This window comes from Phyllobates terribilis, unplaced genomic scaffold (genome assembly GCF_046119375.1).
Source record: "Phyllobates terribilis strain yellow unplaced genomic scaffold, ASM4611937v1 Scaffold_5__5_contigs__length_657084704, whole genome shotgun sequence".
In the NCBI taxonomy this organism is placed as follows: domain Eukaryota; kingdom Metazoa; phylum Chordata; class Amphibia; order Anura; family Dendrobatidae; genus Phyllobates; species Phyllobates terribilis.
In genome coordinates, this window is record NW_027362765.1 from 545,273,250 (window position 1) to 545,291,389 (window position 18,140).

An 18,140-nucleotide genomic window follows, 5' to 3' on the forward strand; every position below is an offset into this window, starting at 1 on the left:
AAGGTGCCAACAGTTTTTTCCGGCCTATTTTGGGAGTTTTGTCTGAAATTGTGTCCAATTTGCCTTTTCATCTGTTTTTTTTGCGTTGTACTTCCTTTTCTGGATCAATTTCAAGGGTGCCAACACTTTCAGCCATGACTGTATGTATGTGACTGTTAGTCTTCGTTCCTACAATGAGTGTTTTGTGAGTTTTTGATGTTACAGATTTTCTGCACCATATTAGGCAAAATTAAGTTACTTGCATTTTTCTCATTGCATTTTTGAGTGCATTTTTTTTACTTGCATTTTTCTTTGCTTGTTTGACGCTGCCTTTTTTTATTCTTTTTGGGTGAAAAATGCTACAGAAATACTGAAAACATTAACATGCAGCAGATTTGAACAAACACTTAGAAAGTTCAAATCCGCTGGGAAAAAAATAAGAATTGCATGCATGTTGTTTTTTTTTAACCCTTGAAAAACACACTGAAAAAAATGTGGCAAAAACACAGCATGCGAGTAAGCCCTCAGAGACACCTTTGTTTACTGGATATTATTAATAATTTATTTTTTCCTAATAATTGCTAAGATGACATCTATTTTGAAGGTAACATGTATTCAAACTAAAATATCATTATACTTTACCTTTCAATAAATACATCCACACTTTTAAGTAGATCAGACACCCGCTTAAAGGCACCTTCTTACTTCATTTTTTTTACTGTTTATTTGCTTCCTAAATGAAAAAATGAAGCAACTTTCCAAATAGTCTTGGATGCCTCTCTTTGAAAACCTACAAATTAATCAGAGTTTCTACTCCTTTTTCATGCTCTCTGTTCTCCCTATCTATTCGCTCAGTGTTAGAGCTTGTGCAGACGACTGTTTTAATCAGACGAGTACTATCCATGGTTTTTACAGATAGCACTTGTCCCCATGTTATTCTATAGGGCAACCGAGTTGGTCCAAGAAAAAAATCGCAGCATGCAAGATTTGCCTCCGAGAATCGGATGGCACTCGCCCACTGAACTCTGTGGGTCCATGGAAATAAATCGGACCGCTGTTGGATGGCATCCGAGTGCGGTCCAATTTTTACGGACTGACATTGGAGAGAAGGTGGAGAAACTTTTTGTTTTTCTCCACCTCTGAGGAAATCAGATCACACTCAGATCAAAACTCTGATCAGAGTCTGATCACAGTGTGATTAGCATAATCTGAGAAAACAGCCATCTGCACCTGCCCTTAGAGATAACAGCATGCTGGGGGAGGAGTTGTACACAGATTTCCATAATGTGGAGAGAGGGGAAAGTATCTACAATCTCAGAGAGGGCAGAGAAAATAGGCTACTGATAAGGAGAGACAATAAGTGCAGACAAGATAGAAGCTGTGCAGATATAGGTGCTATATAACTAGAAGGGAAACTCCCACAAGAAAAAAATCAGATGAAACTGTAAAATGCATATCAAGGGTTTGAAAATGAATGCGGAATGCAGATTGCAGATGTAAACTTAGTGCAAGTTTTTGTAAGTATGTGAAAAATGTGAAATCATTAAATCCCCTTCAAAGGTGTCCATTAGCCTTTAAGGATGCTCTCAAAGAATGGCTCATGAGGAAATCGTTTAAGGTAGTAGTAGGCCAATCCTCAAACAGATGGACAAGGTTGACAATGTGTCCTTTTACCCACAGTATACGACTACATCCAGCAGACACATAGTTTTTTTTTCTTCTGGTCATCAAGACTATACAGTATATACACCATGTAAACCTGGAATATTGCGACCTTACATCATTCTATTAAAAATCTGTGATAAAGAACAAAACTGTTCTGAACTGCTATAGGGCAGTGACACTGCTATCAAATGGTATATTATGGTTACATACCAATCTTTAATAGGCACGCCACTCAAACTCATGTGGACATTAAATGAATAAGAAACACATTAAAATAATTAATTGAACATGCACTAAAGACATTTTCCTATTCCATCAGTTTCCCCCATTATATCATGACACTAACCTTGTTATTTTCATCCCTATGTCCTATAACATCATAACATTAACCTCTTGCTACTAAATGTTTGGTTTGAATAATGAAAAGTGGCTACCACATATACATAAAATGAACAATTGGAGCCGAAGGTGCTCAATGTAGCATCACATTCATATAAAAAGAACATCGTTAATTACAGTTCAGTAAAGATTAGAGAAGATTGAATCAGTGGATTTTATGATATTCACATGTGCTGGCAAATTCAAGCAATTTTCAATTCGATTTGCACAAATCACTAAAAAACGCCTGCCGCCTTTTTACACAATGTAGAAAATTGCACCAGTCACAGAAGGATTATATGACCTCAGGCTCAACTGTGAGAGATTTACCATAATGCCTTGCAGCTACCACATCACATGGTATAGTGCAACCAATCAGGGATAATCATAGCCTGTATAAAAGCCAAGGCAGGGAATGCAGCAGCCATTTTAGGGTGATTCTAAGACAGCGAAAGTACCTCAGAGCTCAGCATTAGAGATACAAAGAGAAAGCCCTAATACTGTGGTCAAACAATCGAGACAGTAATGTGCTGTATAACTGCAGCACAGAAAAAGATAAGTGTAGTAGTCTGATAATTAAACAGAGATTCAATTAAAAAAGGGAGGGAGAGATAGGAGAAGAGCCAGCAAATCAAAGATCTAACTCACCAATGCAATTCCTTGGATCTGTGAAACAATAAGATAGAACTATAGAACTTGGATACCATCTATATGCTGTCTGTTTTTCATGGACTGTTTAATAGGAGAAGCTTGAGAAAAATCCATTATTTTTTTCATACAAGAAAAATTGATGAAGCTCTGATGATAAAAACTGACCAAAGTCTTAAAAAACTCTGATAAGAAACACTGATGAAAGTCTGATGTTAAAAAACTTTATTTTTTTTACATATACAAGAAAAATCACTAACGTGTGAATGAACCCTAACTGTGCATGTCTGTTTTTGCACATCTGTTTTACTAGTCCAATATACCAATTGTACAAGTCACACCTATCCGGTGGATATCCATTGACAAGAGTGAAGCTATTTAAATTAAAAAAAAAGTGCAAAAAACGTTGTTAATCCTAGACAAGTAAGAAAACCATTTTACTGAAAGTGTATCAACAGTCTAAAATATAGAAGGTTTCCTTAAAAATAATGTGCTAACTTAATACAAGCCTATGATGAGTACATACATTTCTGTGGGTTTTAAGGGCGCTATAATAATAAATACATCCTTCTCCCTTTCCAAACTTGGGTTTTAAAAGGATTTCCATCCCAGAGCCAGCACATTACTGACACAATACATACCTGCATTCTCACACGCATGTTGTGCTTTCTGTGTTTGTATACTAAGCCTTCATTCCACACATAACTCAATAAAGTGAATGCCAGGCCATCAAGTAGTTTGTCTTATATAGACTCTTAGGTTCTGCATGGCAAACTATGCTAAGAATGTTCTGTTTAGTTTTGCATCACATCTTATTTCTATATTGCTCTTTATCTCTATTGTTTTCTGTTGTGTCTTCTCTTTCATTCGCTCATGCTAAAGGGGGAACAGGGAGAGCCAGGACTGAAGGTAGGACTCTGATCATTCATCATATATACTGTCAGAATTTGTATTTTTTGGTGCTTTTGATAATGATACTTCAGAGACACCATAGATATAATGGTCCAAACTTACATTTTGTTTAGTCCAAACACAACTATAAAGTGGACCGTCCTGCAATAACAGACTGGCTAAGCAGTGTGCAGGTTTCCTCACCTATATGCGATATATGTTAATACCGCAGACTACACAAACACCAGGTAGATTTCCGCAATTGTCGGCACTAAATGCAAATTTAGATAAGCTAGTAATAAAACCACAGCCAAAATGGGTTCCTACATAGTGATCAACAGTTGGGCTGCAAATTGTCAAACCACATCGATTGTAACATTTCTTTAATTTAAAGGATAATATAAACTAACAAATTCAAGAACACAATTATACACAAGTGATTAAAATTGCAGTAATTACTGTATAAATTGCTATACCACTCATGTCAACAATATAGATTTATTTGATTCAGTTTAAATTTGATTAATATTTTATCCCTGCTGCCAAAAAACATCCCCACAGCATGATTCTGTCACCACCATGTTTCACTGTGGGGATGGCGTTCTTGGGGTGATGAGCTGTGTTGGTTTGGCGCCAGACATAACGTTTACCTTTGTGGCCAAAAAGTTCAATTTTGGTCTCATCTGACCATAGCACCTCCTCCATACATTTGGGGAGTCTCCCACATGTCTTTTGGCAAACTCAAAATGAGCCTTACAATTTTTGTGTGTAAGTAAAGCTTTTTCTGTCCACTCTTCCATAAAGGCCATCTATATGGAGTGTACGGCTTATTGTGGTCATATAGTCAGATACTCCAGTCTCTGCTTAGGAACTCCGCAGCTCCTTCAGGGTTACCTTTGGTTTCTGTGCTGCCTCACTGATTAATTCCCTCTTTGTCTGTGCTGAGAGTTTTGGTGGGGGCCCCATCTTTGCAGGTTTGTTGTGGTACCATGTTCTCTCCATTTGATGATAATGGATTTGATCGTGCTCCAGGGGATCATCAGAGATTGGGATATTTTTTTTATTAGCAAACCCTAACTTGAACTCAACAACATTTTCCCTTGACTTGTTTGTAGTTGTCCTTGGTCTTCATGGTGTTGTTTGGTTATTGGTGTCTTTTGCTTAATGGTGTTGCAGCCTCTGTGGCCTTTCAGAAAAGGTGTATATATAATGACATATGACACTGAGATTGCACACAGGTGAGCTTCCTTTCACTAATCATGTGACTTATGAAGGTAATCGCTTGCACTACAAATTTTTAGGAGCTTCATAGCAAAAGAGGTGAATTTATGTGCACATGACAAATTTTAGTCATTTGATCCCATAAAATTAATTTATGCCTATATTTTTCTCACTTCACTTTACCAACTTAGACTATATAGTGCTGATGCAGCACACGCAAATCGGATTACAAAAATATTTAAATACAGGTAGGGTGTGCCAAAGGGGGTGAATACTTCCGCAAGACACTGTATTGTTAACTGCTCACTTTGCTGAGTAGTGCTTCAGCTGTATAGAGTAAACTTGAACTAGTGCTAGGTTGATGAAGATGCCAATCCTCCATGTTAAACTTGTTACATTAAAGGATTTGCCCATTTTCACAAAAATGGGCCCCAAACTGTGTAAAATATCTAAAATAGTAAACTCAGAAGGTCCTCATCTTCACTGGTTCCAGCACTGGCTCCCTACCACTGCTCTGGTCTTGGTATTTTGGCTGCAGTGGTAACGTCACATCAACAGTATGCATCATCGCTCTAGCCAGTCACTAAGCTCAGCGTCAACCTTGGCACCACTGCTGATCTCAGTGACTGGCTAGGGTGATGAACCGTTGATGTGACATCCCCGCTGCATCCAAAATACCAGGACAGGAGCAGCAGCAGGGATCCGGGGCTGAACCCAGGGAGAGTGAGCAACTGCAGAGTTTATTTTATTAACTTTACACAGTTTGGGGCCCACTTTCCTGAAAGTGGAGTATTCCTTTAAAGAGAATCACCAGATTTGGGTTATATCTCCTTCTATAAAAGGATAGGTTTAAATAAAATAATAATAGTAACTAGAACTCACATGACTTCATGATGTCGTGGAGCTTAGCAGGTGCTAGAGGCACTCAGGATGCTAGGCCAAGGATGCCAGCCACAGAAGTAATGACTGTCCTAGTCTGGTTTCCATGGAGGACCAGACTGGATCCAACAACTAGGAGCTAATGATAACAATGTTTAACTATAAAAATTTCTCAACCTCAAAAATCTCTTGTATCTTGACAGCTTTCATGGATATCATTCAATATCAGTTCTGCAATATTTTTCTTCTTAGTATCATAGGCCCCCTTCACCCGTCCGCTTAAAAAATCGTACGAGTGAGACGGTCCGTTTTTACTATCAGTATGGTTTTTTGTTGGCCGTCCATGTGTATGTGTGTACCATCCATGTGTCATCTGTGTGACGTCCATGTGCCATCCGTGTGCTATCCATGTGCCACATGCCGGAATAAAATGCAGAATAGAAATTACAGATTTTTAGGTGTTAAAGATGTGCAAAGATTGATAGATATCTGTGAGATATATAATTAGTGCCATGCGTGTGTAGCTTACTGTACATGTATTAACCTAATAAATAAATGAAAATATGATGTGGGATCCCCACATTTTTGGTAACAAGTAAAGATAAAGCAGACTGCTGTGGGCTTATATTATCAGGCTGAGAAATTCCCTGGTTATTGGTCCCTTCCCAGCCTAAAAAATACCTCGCAGCCGTCCCAGAAGTGGAGCATCGCATGAGTTGCTCCAATTCTGGCCCTTCGCCTTCACTCTTCCAAATTGCCCTGGTGTGTTGGCAATCAGGGTAATGGTAACTGGGGTTGATGTCAGCTGTGAATTGTCCAAAAACACAGCTGACATCAAGCCCAGGTATTAGTAATGAAGAGGTGTCTATTAGACACTCCCATTACTAACCTAGTGCTAAAAGGAAAAAAAACGAGACACACAAAAATACTTTAAAAAAAAAAAAAACACTCCGACTCTTTCCCTGGTTTACCAATTTATTAAAAAAAAAAAAATCCCACTCAGTCCCAAGAATCCAAAGTAATCCACAAATGGATACCTGCAAAACATAAAAAGAGAGAAGCAAAAACTCCCATGCAGATCCGACTTAGTCCAGCGCTTCCCACGATTTTCAAAGACAACAGAAACCCTATAAAACAACCCCTAAAAAACCCAATTTAAAATGATTGGGCAGTGTGGTTCCAGATGACAAAAATTAAATGACATAGGTAATTATTACAATATAAGTGGCATATATATAGTTGGTAACAAACATGATTTCAATATACAGTAGATAATTATACCCAGAAGAAGTATTCCAAAATGACATATATACAGTAGGTATTATAAATAGGCCAATTGATAAATCTGAGGATTTCATATATTTACATTCACATGGTTTACCAATAATTAATGCTACAAATAGGGTAGAGACAAATAGAACAGTCACAGAGGGGTTGCCCAATAAACATCAATACCCCTATATCACAAGGGCAACCATAAATGACAGTGAGTAGAAACACAAAGAGTACAAACCATGTGCCATAGTGTCGAACCACACTGCCTTAGTACCCCTTCCTACGACGTTGCCCGACTCCGCCGTCCAAAGCCTATGGAGCCTTGTACTGAGTCCACTCTAAAAATATAAAAAACTGTAGGGCTTGGGTACCTTGTGTTAATAGTTCCATTTGACAAAATGGCATCAATTTGTAGACTTTCTTACCCATTTGGCACAAATGTATATAAATGTGCATCCGTGTCAGGATCTGCATGTGTACAGCAGGCTCTGGAGCAAAACTTTCTCCACAAGCAGCAGATGCAGGCTGTGTTATACCGCTGGCATCTGCCTGTACAAGCACTGACCCTAGCTAGTGGGAAGTCAAAGGATCCAATAGACTGAGCTTCACAGGAGATAATCACTTTTACTATGTACTGCAACACTCTAGTGCGTAGAACAATTGATCAAACAATCACATGTTCATGTTCTCTGTGGGGAGTAAAAAAATAAACGAAAATATATAAAAAAAAGTGTTTAAAATTATAAAAAACAAAATATATAAGCTTGAATCACCCCTTTTATCCAGTTTAAAAATAAAGCAACTAAAAAAAATGAAAACATATTTAGTATTGCCGCATCTGAAAAAATCCAATCAAAAAATAAAATTAACTAACTATATGGCAAGCAGAAATGTCATTTTTCAGTCACTGCACCTAACTAAAAAAATGCAATAGAAAGCGATGAAAACATCGTATGTAGCCAAGATTAGTATCACTAAAAAGCTACAGCATGTATTCGCATTTTCCTATTAGCTTTTAGTTTCTAAGACTGCCCTCTTGTGGTGATATTGTAGAGTTTCTCTATTTTTAACCAGTTTTTCCCCTTTTTTTTCTCCCTCTGATTCTTTGATATGTGATTTGTTCTGCTTGTATGAATTTTAATATTATCCCTATAATGAATTGATTTTAGGTTGATGTAATAAAGTTTATTTTTACTGACTGGCCTTCCCTTAATCTATACAAGAGCGTGTTAGGGTCTGCCAATCACCCCCTCAAGCCCCGCACTAGACATAAGCTATTGTATCAGTGTTCCTTTATAAAAAATACATTTTAGATAGAAACTGTAACATTAGAGAATTGAATTTCTGACCAGTAGCTTCAGATCCCCATTTATTTTGGGTCAGGGTGACATAGTAGTAACAAATCTCAGAAGAACTAGATATATTAAATGTGATTGTAGAGTTAAATAGATGCATTCATGGTATTCAAAATCTATTTTACTTATACTGTCACTGACCCCAGAAAATAAAATTAAAGTAAAAAAAAATAAAATAAAATGTTACTGATGCAGGCACAGTTAAATAGAAAACACACCTGACGTCGCCTACGGGGATCACATGAAGGGTTTCTACAACCTGCTAATATTACCGACTAATGCTGGACGTCTGATCCATGTATGATTAGAGGCAGGTTTCACATTTCAGGTTTAGAAAGCAGCCGCAGATGATGTAAAGGAATGTATCAGCTCAGTCCTGCTGGATCCTTATGTAATAGCACCCCCTAGTGGAAGTTGGATGTAGCGCGTTGCACTGGATTGATTAGGGAATTCATGTATCTATCAATCAGCTTGTACATTCATATCCAAAAAATGCAGCAGAGTCAACAATAAATCTTACATAAGTCACCCTGATGACAAACCACAGCGGGAATAAAATTATAGAAAAAAAATGGATAAAATATTCCATATACAGTAAAAGGAACCCATGGTAAATACACATTCAAAATATAAAAGCAGCTACATAGATCTGACACTGACATAATTTGGGGTTTAACCTTAGTTATATCTGGATTTAGAGTTACAGATCTCTTTTTTTTCTCCTTTGAACTATTCTTTCCATCCCAAACACTTAGTGACATGACACTACCTTAGTCTACCTCTACTTACTCTATCCTCTTCTCTCTCATTTCTTATTTCACCCTTAGGGAGAAAGAGGCATGCCGGGGATGCCAGGGAAACATGGAGCAAAGGTATCTTTCTGAAGGAATGGATTGTAGTTTAACCCTTGATTCCCAGTGTACCTCTCAGCTGACTCTGTGCTGTCTCCGTGCATCCTCCACTTATCTCCATAACTAGCACCCTCTCCTCTGTGTCCTTCTCCTCACACATCATCAATAGTCATAATGTTCATACCACCTTCCACCCCCTATGTGGTTCGACAACCCTAATTTTCATCTTGTATCCTCTTTTTCTTTAGCTACCCCCCTGATTTCTGTTTCTGAAAGTTGAGAGGTATGACCCATCCCTTCCTTTAACTTTACCTTCCTTCACATTCTCTTCCATAATCATATACCATTTCTACCACTTTACTTTGTCAGTATTATTATTCACCCCTCCCACCTAATCATTTCCGACAATCACCCCACACCTATAACTCCTAGTTTATCCCTAAATGTGGTATTAATAGATTCACAAGTGGCAGATATTTTTACAGAAACTTCTGTAACTGAAAATAAGCTCCATTTATCTGAATAAAGTTATTTTGGTAACAAGTACAATAGTTTACTGCAAGTGCAACTCAGATGAATGGGATAGTGCAGCAAATGTTTTTTGTGGTTAATAAAAATTATATGATTTAAAAAAAATAAGAAATCCATGCACATGCATGAATGAAACAGATTTTTTTTATTTGCAGAAATTTCTGCAACAACCCTGCTGCATTTACTTGTATCCTAAAGGCTCAGAATTGAGCGATTTTATCTCTCTCAATTTTGTATTCTGGCAATACAAAACTTGCCTACACTACGGTTACTGTAAGGAAAGCTCCTATACTGGTGAATAAAATACACATGAATAATCTATGTATACAAAGAAGATGCTAGCTTCTGTGGAAACCTATATTTATCAAAGTAAAGTGCGTTTTCTTTGGGGAGATTTTAGAGAATAGCTGCAGCTTGGGTAAAGGCTAATTGCGTGTTCAAATTAGGAGCTATAATTGTGTGAAACTCATCCATTAAAGGGTTTGTGTCACTTTCAGATTTGAGGAGCACACTGCTCCTTTGCTTCCCAGCTTCATGCTTGCCAGGAGGCGGTACAGTCTTGATGATTGACAGTTCAGCCCTGCGGTATGGCTGGCCCGAACTGTGCACTCCGGTGTTGTTGCCAGTGGTAGCTTTGCCTTTGCAACATCAGAGAAGCAAGAGAGCACTGAAGCCGCCCCGATCCAGCAGGCTTCAGAGTTGGCGCATGCAAGCTATATATCAAACAGATTGCAAGCACGCTCTCCTTACCTAGGAAACCAGTCAACTCTGAGATGACCAGTAACCTTGGAAGCAAACTGTAAACTATAGAATTAAAAATCCTTCCGTTCTTGAGAACAAAGACAATTTTTAGTGAGAGATGAATTGCAATGTTGCTTGTTATTATAGAGCATGACAGCGGACTTATGCGACTGAGACAGCCAAATACAGTGCTATCTATGTTAGTTTCAAGGAAGTGCACATGCTCAACCATTGACTCCAATCAAACAGGGGAATTAGGACCTCCATTCAGGTGACCATTGTGAGTCCCAGCAATTGAACCCCCAGAGATTAAACAATAGGAGATACGTTGCAGTCTTAGTACAACACCCAGATGACTCCATGCAGGATTTAATTACTACATCTATACCTAATAAGGAACACTTGTTCAAAAGTTTCTCCATCATTCATTTTATCACATGTAATCAGAGAGTCCACTTGTCAGAAAGGTGCACATGCAGTATGGCTGTAAACAAAAGCTTATGTGATATGGAAATAGTATGGTATTCCATGTGTTTTGAAAAAAAAATATTTATACTTGCAAGGCTATAACAGTCCTTCATACTGTGTATACATGTTTTTAGGGACATTGCCAGACTAGGTTACAAAATATTAATAATATTGCCCTGTGGCTTGTGTATATTATTACAAAGTCATGAATTTAAAAAAACAATAAAACAAATAAAGCTACTCTAGTCTATGGGCTGTATCTGGTATTGCAGCGCAGCCTTTCCATTTAAAGGGGTTGTCTAAGCTTGGGACAGAAGTCTGCATTTACTTTATATGACTGCATGCAGCCAAATTGCACGCTGTCATCATTCCCCAGGATTCCCAATGTGAGCGGGCGGTCATATAATCCCACTGCAAGTGGGAGGTCACATGATTGTGTGCATGCGATTTGTATACTTGCACACACTTGCCAATTAGATGTGTCCGGCTTCTCTCAATTCACTTCTATTGAGAGAAGCCGATTGTGTCTAGTTACATGCAATCACATGACCGCCCTCTCGCACTGGGATTATGTGACCGCCCTCTCGCACTGGGATTATGTGACCGCCCTCTCGCACTGGAGTATGTGACCACCCTCTCGCACTGGGATTATGTGACCGCCCTCTCGCACTGGGATTATGTGACCGCCCTCTCGCACTGGATTATGTGACCGCCCTCTCGCACTGGGATTATGTGACCGCCCTCTCGCACTGGGATTATGTGACCGCCCTCTCGCACTGGAGTATGTGACCGCCCTCTCGCACTGGAATTATGTGACCGCCCTCTCGCACTGGAGTATGTGACCACCCTCTCGCACTGGGATTATGTGACCACCCTCTCGCACTGGATTATGTGACCGCCCTCTCGCACTGGGATTATGTGACCGCCCTCTCGCACTGGGATTATGTGACCGCCCTCTCGCACTGGAGTATGTGACCGCCCTCTCGCACTGGGATTATGTGACCGCCCTCTCGCACTGGAGTATGTGACCACCCTCTCGCACTGGGATTATGTGACCCCTCTCTCGCACTGGAGTATGTGACCACCCTCTCGCACTGGGATTATGTGACCCCTCTCTCACACTGGAGTATGTGACCCCTCTCTCACACTGGAGTATGTGACCACCCTCTCGCACTGGGATTATGTGACCCCCCTCTCGCACTAGAATTATGTGACCTCCCTCTCGCACTGGGATTATGTGACCGCCTGCTCACATTGGGAATCCTAAAGAATCATGACAGAATGCACACCACCAAGTCTGGACAACCCCTGTAAATGGGGAAACGGTTTCAATATCAGTCATATCAGTCAAAGCCTATAGGCAAGAGTGGCATTATTTTATGTTCCCAGACAATCCCTTTAATAGAATTTCTACAATCAGTGTGAATGTGGGACTAAGTTACTTATTTTCATGGACATGCCATGCTTGGAGAGGAGTGTCAAGAAAAGGCTCACTTCTTGTATGTTTTAGGATCTATCTCTACTACAGAATCTCATTTACTGTGATTCAAAATGTCTTGGTTCTCCTGGTTTCTTTCATAACGTAATCAATGCCAGGACATGGCGGGCTACCTGATCTCCAAGATCTTGGCATTGATCTCCTGGCTGTAATCTCCTTGCTGTAAGATCTTGTGTGTGACACCAGATTTTAGGGTATGGGAGACTTCTATTAATCTTGGCTCAGAGTTTAACTTCTTTGTCAAGACTAAGACAGTGTTAGTGCAGGATCTACACGTAGATGCAGGTAAATAAATCAATATTTACAAGTAAATGTATACAATGATAAAGTAAGTTAATGTATATCACAATGTAACTAAACCACGCATGCTTATTTCTATACATTCTTTTAGGGTGAACCTGGAGCTTCAGGAGTAAAGGTAACTGTAATATCATTTACATTTTCTGAACAAACTGTTTGCTCTTTTCATGCTTGGTTTCAGCCAGTAACATTGTGCTTACCTGACACTTAGCAGATTGCGCTATAAATCACTATGCAAAACATCTGCTATACAACGTGATTGACTTTCTACGTGGTTTAGTGTTCTAGCATTGTATCCTTGACTGCCCGGGAATATTACCACTTACCATTGCTAAATCTTCTACATTTTGGAATTTCCATCTTTGCAGCACAAATAAAAGACTTAGTCATGTAATCATAGTCTCTTTGTTCAAAAAAAGTTAAACTTCAGCATCCTGGAAGCTAGAGGGTGAATTTCCACTGAGAGCGAGGTGATGATGAGAGCCCAAAGAATTATTTTTAGCACTGACTTGTGTCATTTTCTCTGTGTGATAAACTACTTTGTTCTTCCATTTCAAATATGTTACTAGATGAATAAAGTGAATTACATGAAAGTCGCAGGGGCTTTTTCTTCCTTCTATCAAGATCAGTGGATTAAAGGAAAAGGGCAGTAGGGGACATGTAGAAAAATGATAGTTTCAATTAGATATTTGGAAATTGAAAAATAGCACAGATTTTGTTAAGTTAAATGCATACCGTGTCTGAGCAAAAAAAAAATATACCATTTTTTGTAGTATTTCTAGTATGTAAAAAAGAAATGCTATCAATCATCTATCAATAAGGATCAACAAGAAGTAATCACACATGCTTGACAGATGTTGATATTCATTGTTATATGTTTTGCAGCAATGTTCTTGTTACAATCTTTGTTAGAATTTATTCACTTGCCTCTTCACTCATAGAGCCGTCCGATGAGCCCACTGACAACCTTGTGGTTGTTTGGCACTGTAGTAATGTAGTCCCCCATGATTTAATTTTTTGGCTTGAAGTTGGATTGGCCTTGTGTTGATAGCAGCGAAATGGAAATGCAGCTTAGTAGAGGTCAGATCATGTCAGTCCTCACCTCAGGCTGCAAAAATGTAGGCATCGAATCACATTAGAAATTAATTTCATATTGCCATTTTGTTTTGTAATGTCTTCTCATAGGTATTCTACCTTATTTTATATTCTTTTTTTGACCATCCAATATTTGACATCATGGTCCTTCCAGTCAGTGATCTCTGTCCATTAAAACAATAAGCTAAATTAAATGTATTTGCGTAGCTGATATATCCTCCTTAGTTTTACATCTAAGTTTTTTTTCAGCCTTAATTTAATAAGGAATGAGTTTTCATTGTCAAAGCACCCAGAAAAAAGTGTCTTTTTTATATGCATTTATAGGGAGAAAAAGGAGATCTTGGCAATGCACTCAGTGGAATTAAAGGAGAACCTGGTAACACAGGACTGCCAGGACCTCCAGGACCAAAGGTGTGTATGCTGTGAGAACTAAACATATTTACATGTTGGAAGACCGTCTAGAACAGGGTTGTCAGACTCAAATACACAGAGGGCCAAAATTAAAAACTTGGACAAAGTTGCGGGCCAACTTTGTTATTTTCTTAAAAAAATGTGTACAATTGAGGAAGCTTTTCCTTATCTAAAATGGAAACAAACTTAGTGTTATTGTCCCACAAATAAAATACATTTTAATTAATAAATCTTAAGAGACAGACCACACAACAGGAGCATTGAGTATTTCCTCGTGGACTGGGGCGTACAAAGAAATCATGGCATCCCATAGCAGAAGTTCTAATTGGGCCCCGCACCCCTCCAAAAAAACCTTAATATTTGGTTGGGTTACAGAAGAGTATATTTTACAACTTTGCAGCCACTTTCCTCCTATGGAAGCCCTTAGATTGCCCTTTCATTGCCCCCATAAAGTATTATGAAAACAAAAGTGCTCCCCAAACACAGTATGATACCCCCAGAGTGAATTCCTCCACAGTACACTCCACACACACGGAATGATGACTCTACTGTACCCCCCCACCACTCAACTTCAATGGCAAAGTATGATGCCCCAACTGTTATCCCTATACAGCCCTCCACACTGTATAATGGGCCCCACATAGGCCTCCACTCAGAATAATGGGCCCCACATAGTCCTCCATATGGCGTCGAGGGCCAAATATAATCACCCTGAGGGCCAGATTTGGTCTACGGGCCAGAGTTTGACACATATGGTCTAGAATGATCATTAAATATAACATTTCAATTGATTTATAAAGTTTACCTTGTGGAAAACCTTGCTGTTTGGTTCAGAGTAAAACAAAAGAGAAACCCCCCTGGTCAAATGTTGTCAATCTCAGCTCAGGGGGAGCCACAAAAATGACTTCCCTTATTGAGTCCTGCAGTTCTTAGAATAAGTAGTCTATATTTTTCACAACCTAATAAGAACGCCTCTACATCATCTAATTTCCTTGCCCAATTAGACCATCCTCCTGCCCCTCTTCTTGGTAAGTACTGACACACAATTGCACCTTCTCCAAATTCCTTGTATTCTAAAATCTTTGCATATTGTATTAAAGAATGTAGCGGCTTTTATCATTTTAAAGGGGTTGTCTAGGCCTGGGTAAAATGTTTGCACTAATGCTATGTGACTGTAGACTGCTGAATCATGACAGCTTGCAGAGCTAATGGTCTTATGAATCCCCGGTATTCCCTATGCAAGCGAGTGTCACGTGACCGCATGTATGTGATTTGCATGCTAATGGTCACGTGCTGACTAGACTCATCCTGCTTCTCTCAATCCATTTCTATGGAGAGAAGCTTAACGCATCCAGTCGGCACATGACCGCAAGTATGCAAATCGTATCAATACTGTCATGTGACTGCTGGCTCGCATCGGGAATAACGGGGAATTGTGACATTGTGACAGATTTGCCAATCTGCAGTCACATATACTGACCACAGACTTTTGTTCAAAGCCTGGACAAACCCTTTAAACATCCTTATAATCAATATTACTTTGTGGCTGCTGCTTAACATTGATTTTAGCAGAATGTACTGATAATAAAGATGACCTTTCCTTAGTGTATGGGGTATATGCTTTTTGGTATTATTTTACTTTCTGCATGAACTGTAAACCATGGGGGCTGTCATCAGTCATGAGGACAAGAGCTATGTACATCATCACATCCAGTATAATTGAATGTCTCCTATATGACTCTTGAGAAGATTCATTAAGTGGCATTTGCCTCTTAATGGCTTCGATGCCTTGTACTCCAGCAAGACTGGCAGAGCTCGAGAGTGGACTACGGCAGTCTTAATGAATCTGCCACTTAGACTTTCTAATGTGCCCGTACACCATCGTGCTTGGCATTTCTGGTGTGGGGCATGGAGGCCCACACTACAGAGAGGATGCTCCAAATCCATTAAATAGTAAACGTCGTTTTAATTTTTATTTTATAAATCAATATTACACATGGAAATAAACTTTGTAATATATCTTATCAGAGAAATCTGCTTCTTTCTTCTTTTCCCCTTCTGTATTCTCTTTAATCCATTGGTCGCCTTACTGTTACTGGGTACATGATGCTAGATCTATCTATATCTATATCTAGAAAGTATAATACAGCTATAATAACATTCATTACATAAAAGTGCTGTAGCATGTCTTGTTTGCTGAGACTGGTAATTTATTGTGAGGAGTAGTGCCTTACTGTTCCCAGTGGAGACTATGGCTCTGATCTGTGTCATTTCATAATTTGTCTGATATGAGATTCACATTTCACTTTACATCAGAGAAAAAAAGGTTTCCACGAATATGATTAAAACTCACTCCGTAGAGTTAAACATAGTCTATCTGCTAAAAATCCTTTTGATATCAGGTGGAGAGGATCTTGTTAGTGAACACAGAGAACATTTGTGATAGACAGGTCCGACCGGTATTTCTTTTTTCTTTTTCCTTGAAGGTTAAAATGTGACAAACTGGGCTTTTGTAAGACAGGGAGGCAATTCATTTATTTTCAATTTTTTTCTATCGTGGCACAGAAGGTGGGAAAGGGTCAAAGAATAAAAGTAGCTGAATGTTCATCTTACTTTATATAATGGCAAAGTTTGGCGCACTTTATTCATAGAAAAGAGAATGATGTCGATTGATTTGTAGTTTACATCATTAAAGTACTGTGGTTAACTCATTGTTGAATTTAATGTTTTTTTAGATACCTAGAAAGCTGATTAAACTTTATATAAGTAGTGTTAAAAAAGGGTTGAATGTGGAACTTGAGTTTTGTGTTGATGATAATAAGGCTGTGGTCGTATTTGCAACCTCCATTGCAGATTTTGTCAAAAATGCCAGAAAATTTCAGCATTTTAGCAGTAAGTAATGGCAGCCATGACTTGAACCCAATAATAGTCAGTATAATATTATTATTATAATATAATCAGGGTCTGTTAGGCTATTTTGGTTTCCATCATGTGTTGATTTCTACACTGCTTTTTTATAATTCTGTTTCTGATATGACTTTTTAATCTAAACTATTTTTATATTGTACAGTATGGTTTATGTAGGACATTTTAGTACAATTTTTCAAGGGTCTACTGCCAACAGAAAAACTCAGTTATGCACACAACTGCATTATGAGTACACACAAAACCCCTAAAACTGTTTAGCTTTTGCCATCATTTCTTCTAAAGAAGAAAATCATCAAAGGGAAAAGTGTCAGGACACACATCTTAACAATTGCATTCAGGTTTTTCATTCAGTTCCATTGTCGCAGGTATATAAAATGAACACACTGAATTTCTGTAAGGTACTGTATTAGGATGCCACCTTTGTAAGAAGTGACATCCTATTAGATGAGTGCTATAAAGCACGCCACCTCTGGACTCTGGAGCAGTGGAAACATGTTGTGTGGAGTGACGGATCGCACTTCTCTGTTATCTGATGGATGAGTCTGGGTTTGGTGACTACCAGGAAAACGTTACCTGCCTGACTGCATTATGCCAACTATTAAATTTGATGCAGAAGGGATAATGCTATGAAGCAGTTTTCCAGAGGTTGACCTAGGACCTTAAGGAAAATCTTAATGCTTCAGCATTCCAAGAGATTTTGGACAAATGTCTGCTTCCAACTTTATGGGAACAGTTTGGGGAAGACTCTCATCTGTTCAAGCATGACTGTGTCTCAGTGTACAAAGCATGATCCATAAATCCATAGTTGGTGCATTTTGTTGAGGAAGAACTTGACTGTACCCAAATAGAATCCTGATCTTAATGCCATCAAACACCTTTGAGAGAAACTAGAATGGAGATTGCGAGATCGGCCGTCTCCTCCAACATCAGTGTCTTACCTCACAAATGCTCTTTTGGATGGATGGGCAAAAACTCCTAAAGACACCTCTAAAATCATGTAGGAAGCTTTTTCAGGTAAATCACAGC

The 18,140-nt window shown here is 38.8% G+C and overlaps 1 protein-coding gene across 1 annotated transcript in view; it reads left to right on the forward strand.

Annotated features, from left to right (window-relative positions):
• The window catches only part of LOC141271656 (uncharacterized), a 188,877-nt gene that overhangs the window by 91,216 nt on the left and 79,521 nt on the right, over window positions 1-18,140 (forward strand). The window contains exons 18-21 of the mRNA XM_073681698.1: window positions 3,553-3,579; window positions 9,119-9,163; window positions 12,772-12,798; window positions 14,100-14,186. Coding sequence (XP_073537799.1) covers window positions 3,553-3,579; window positions 9,119-9,163; window positions 12,772-12,798; window positions 14,100-14,186 — 186 coding nt within the window. The remainder of the gene's footprint in view (window positions 1-3,552; window positions 3,580-9,118; window positions 9,164-12,771; window positions 12,799-14,099; window positions 14,187-18,140) is intronic.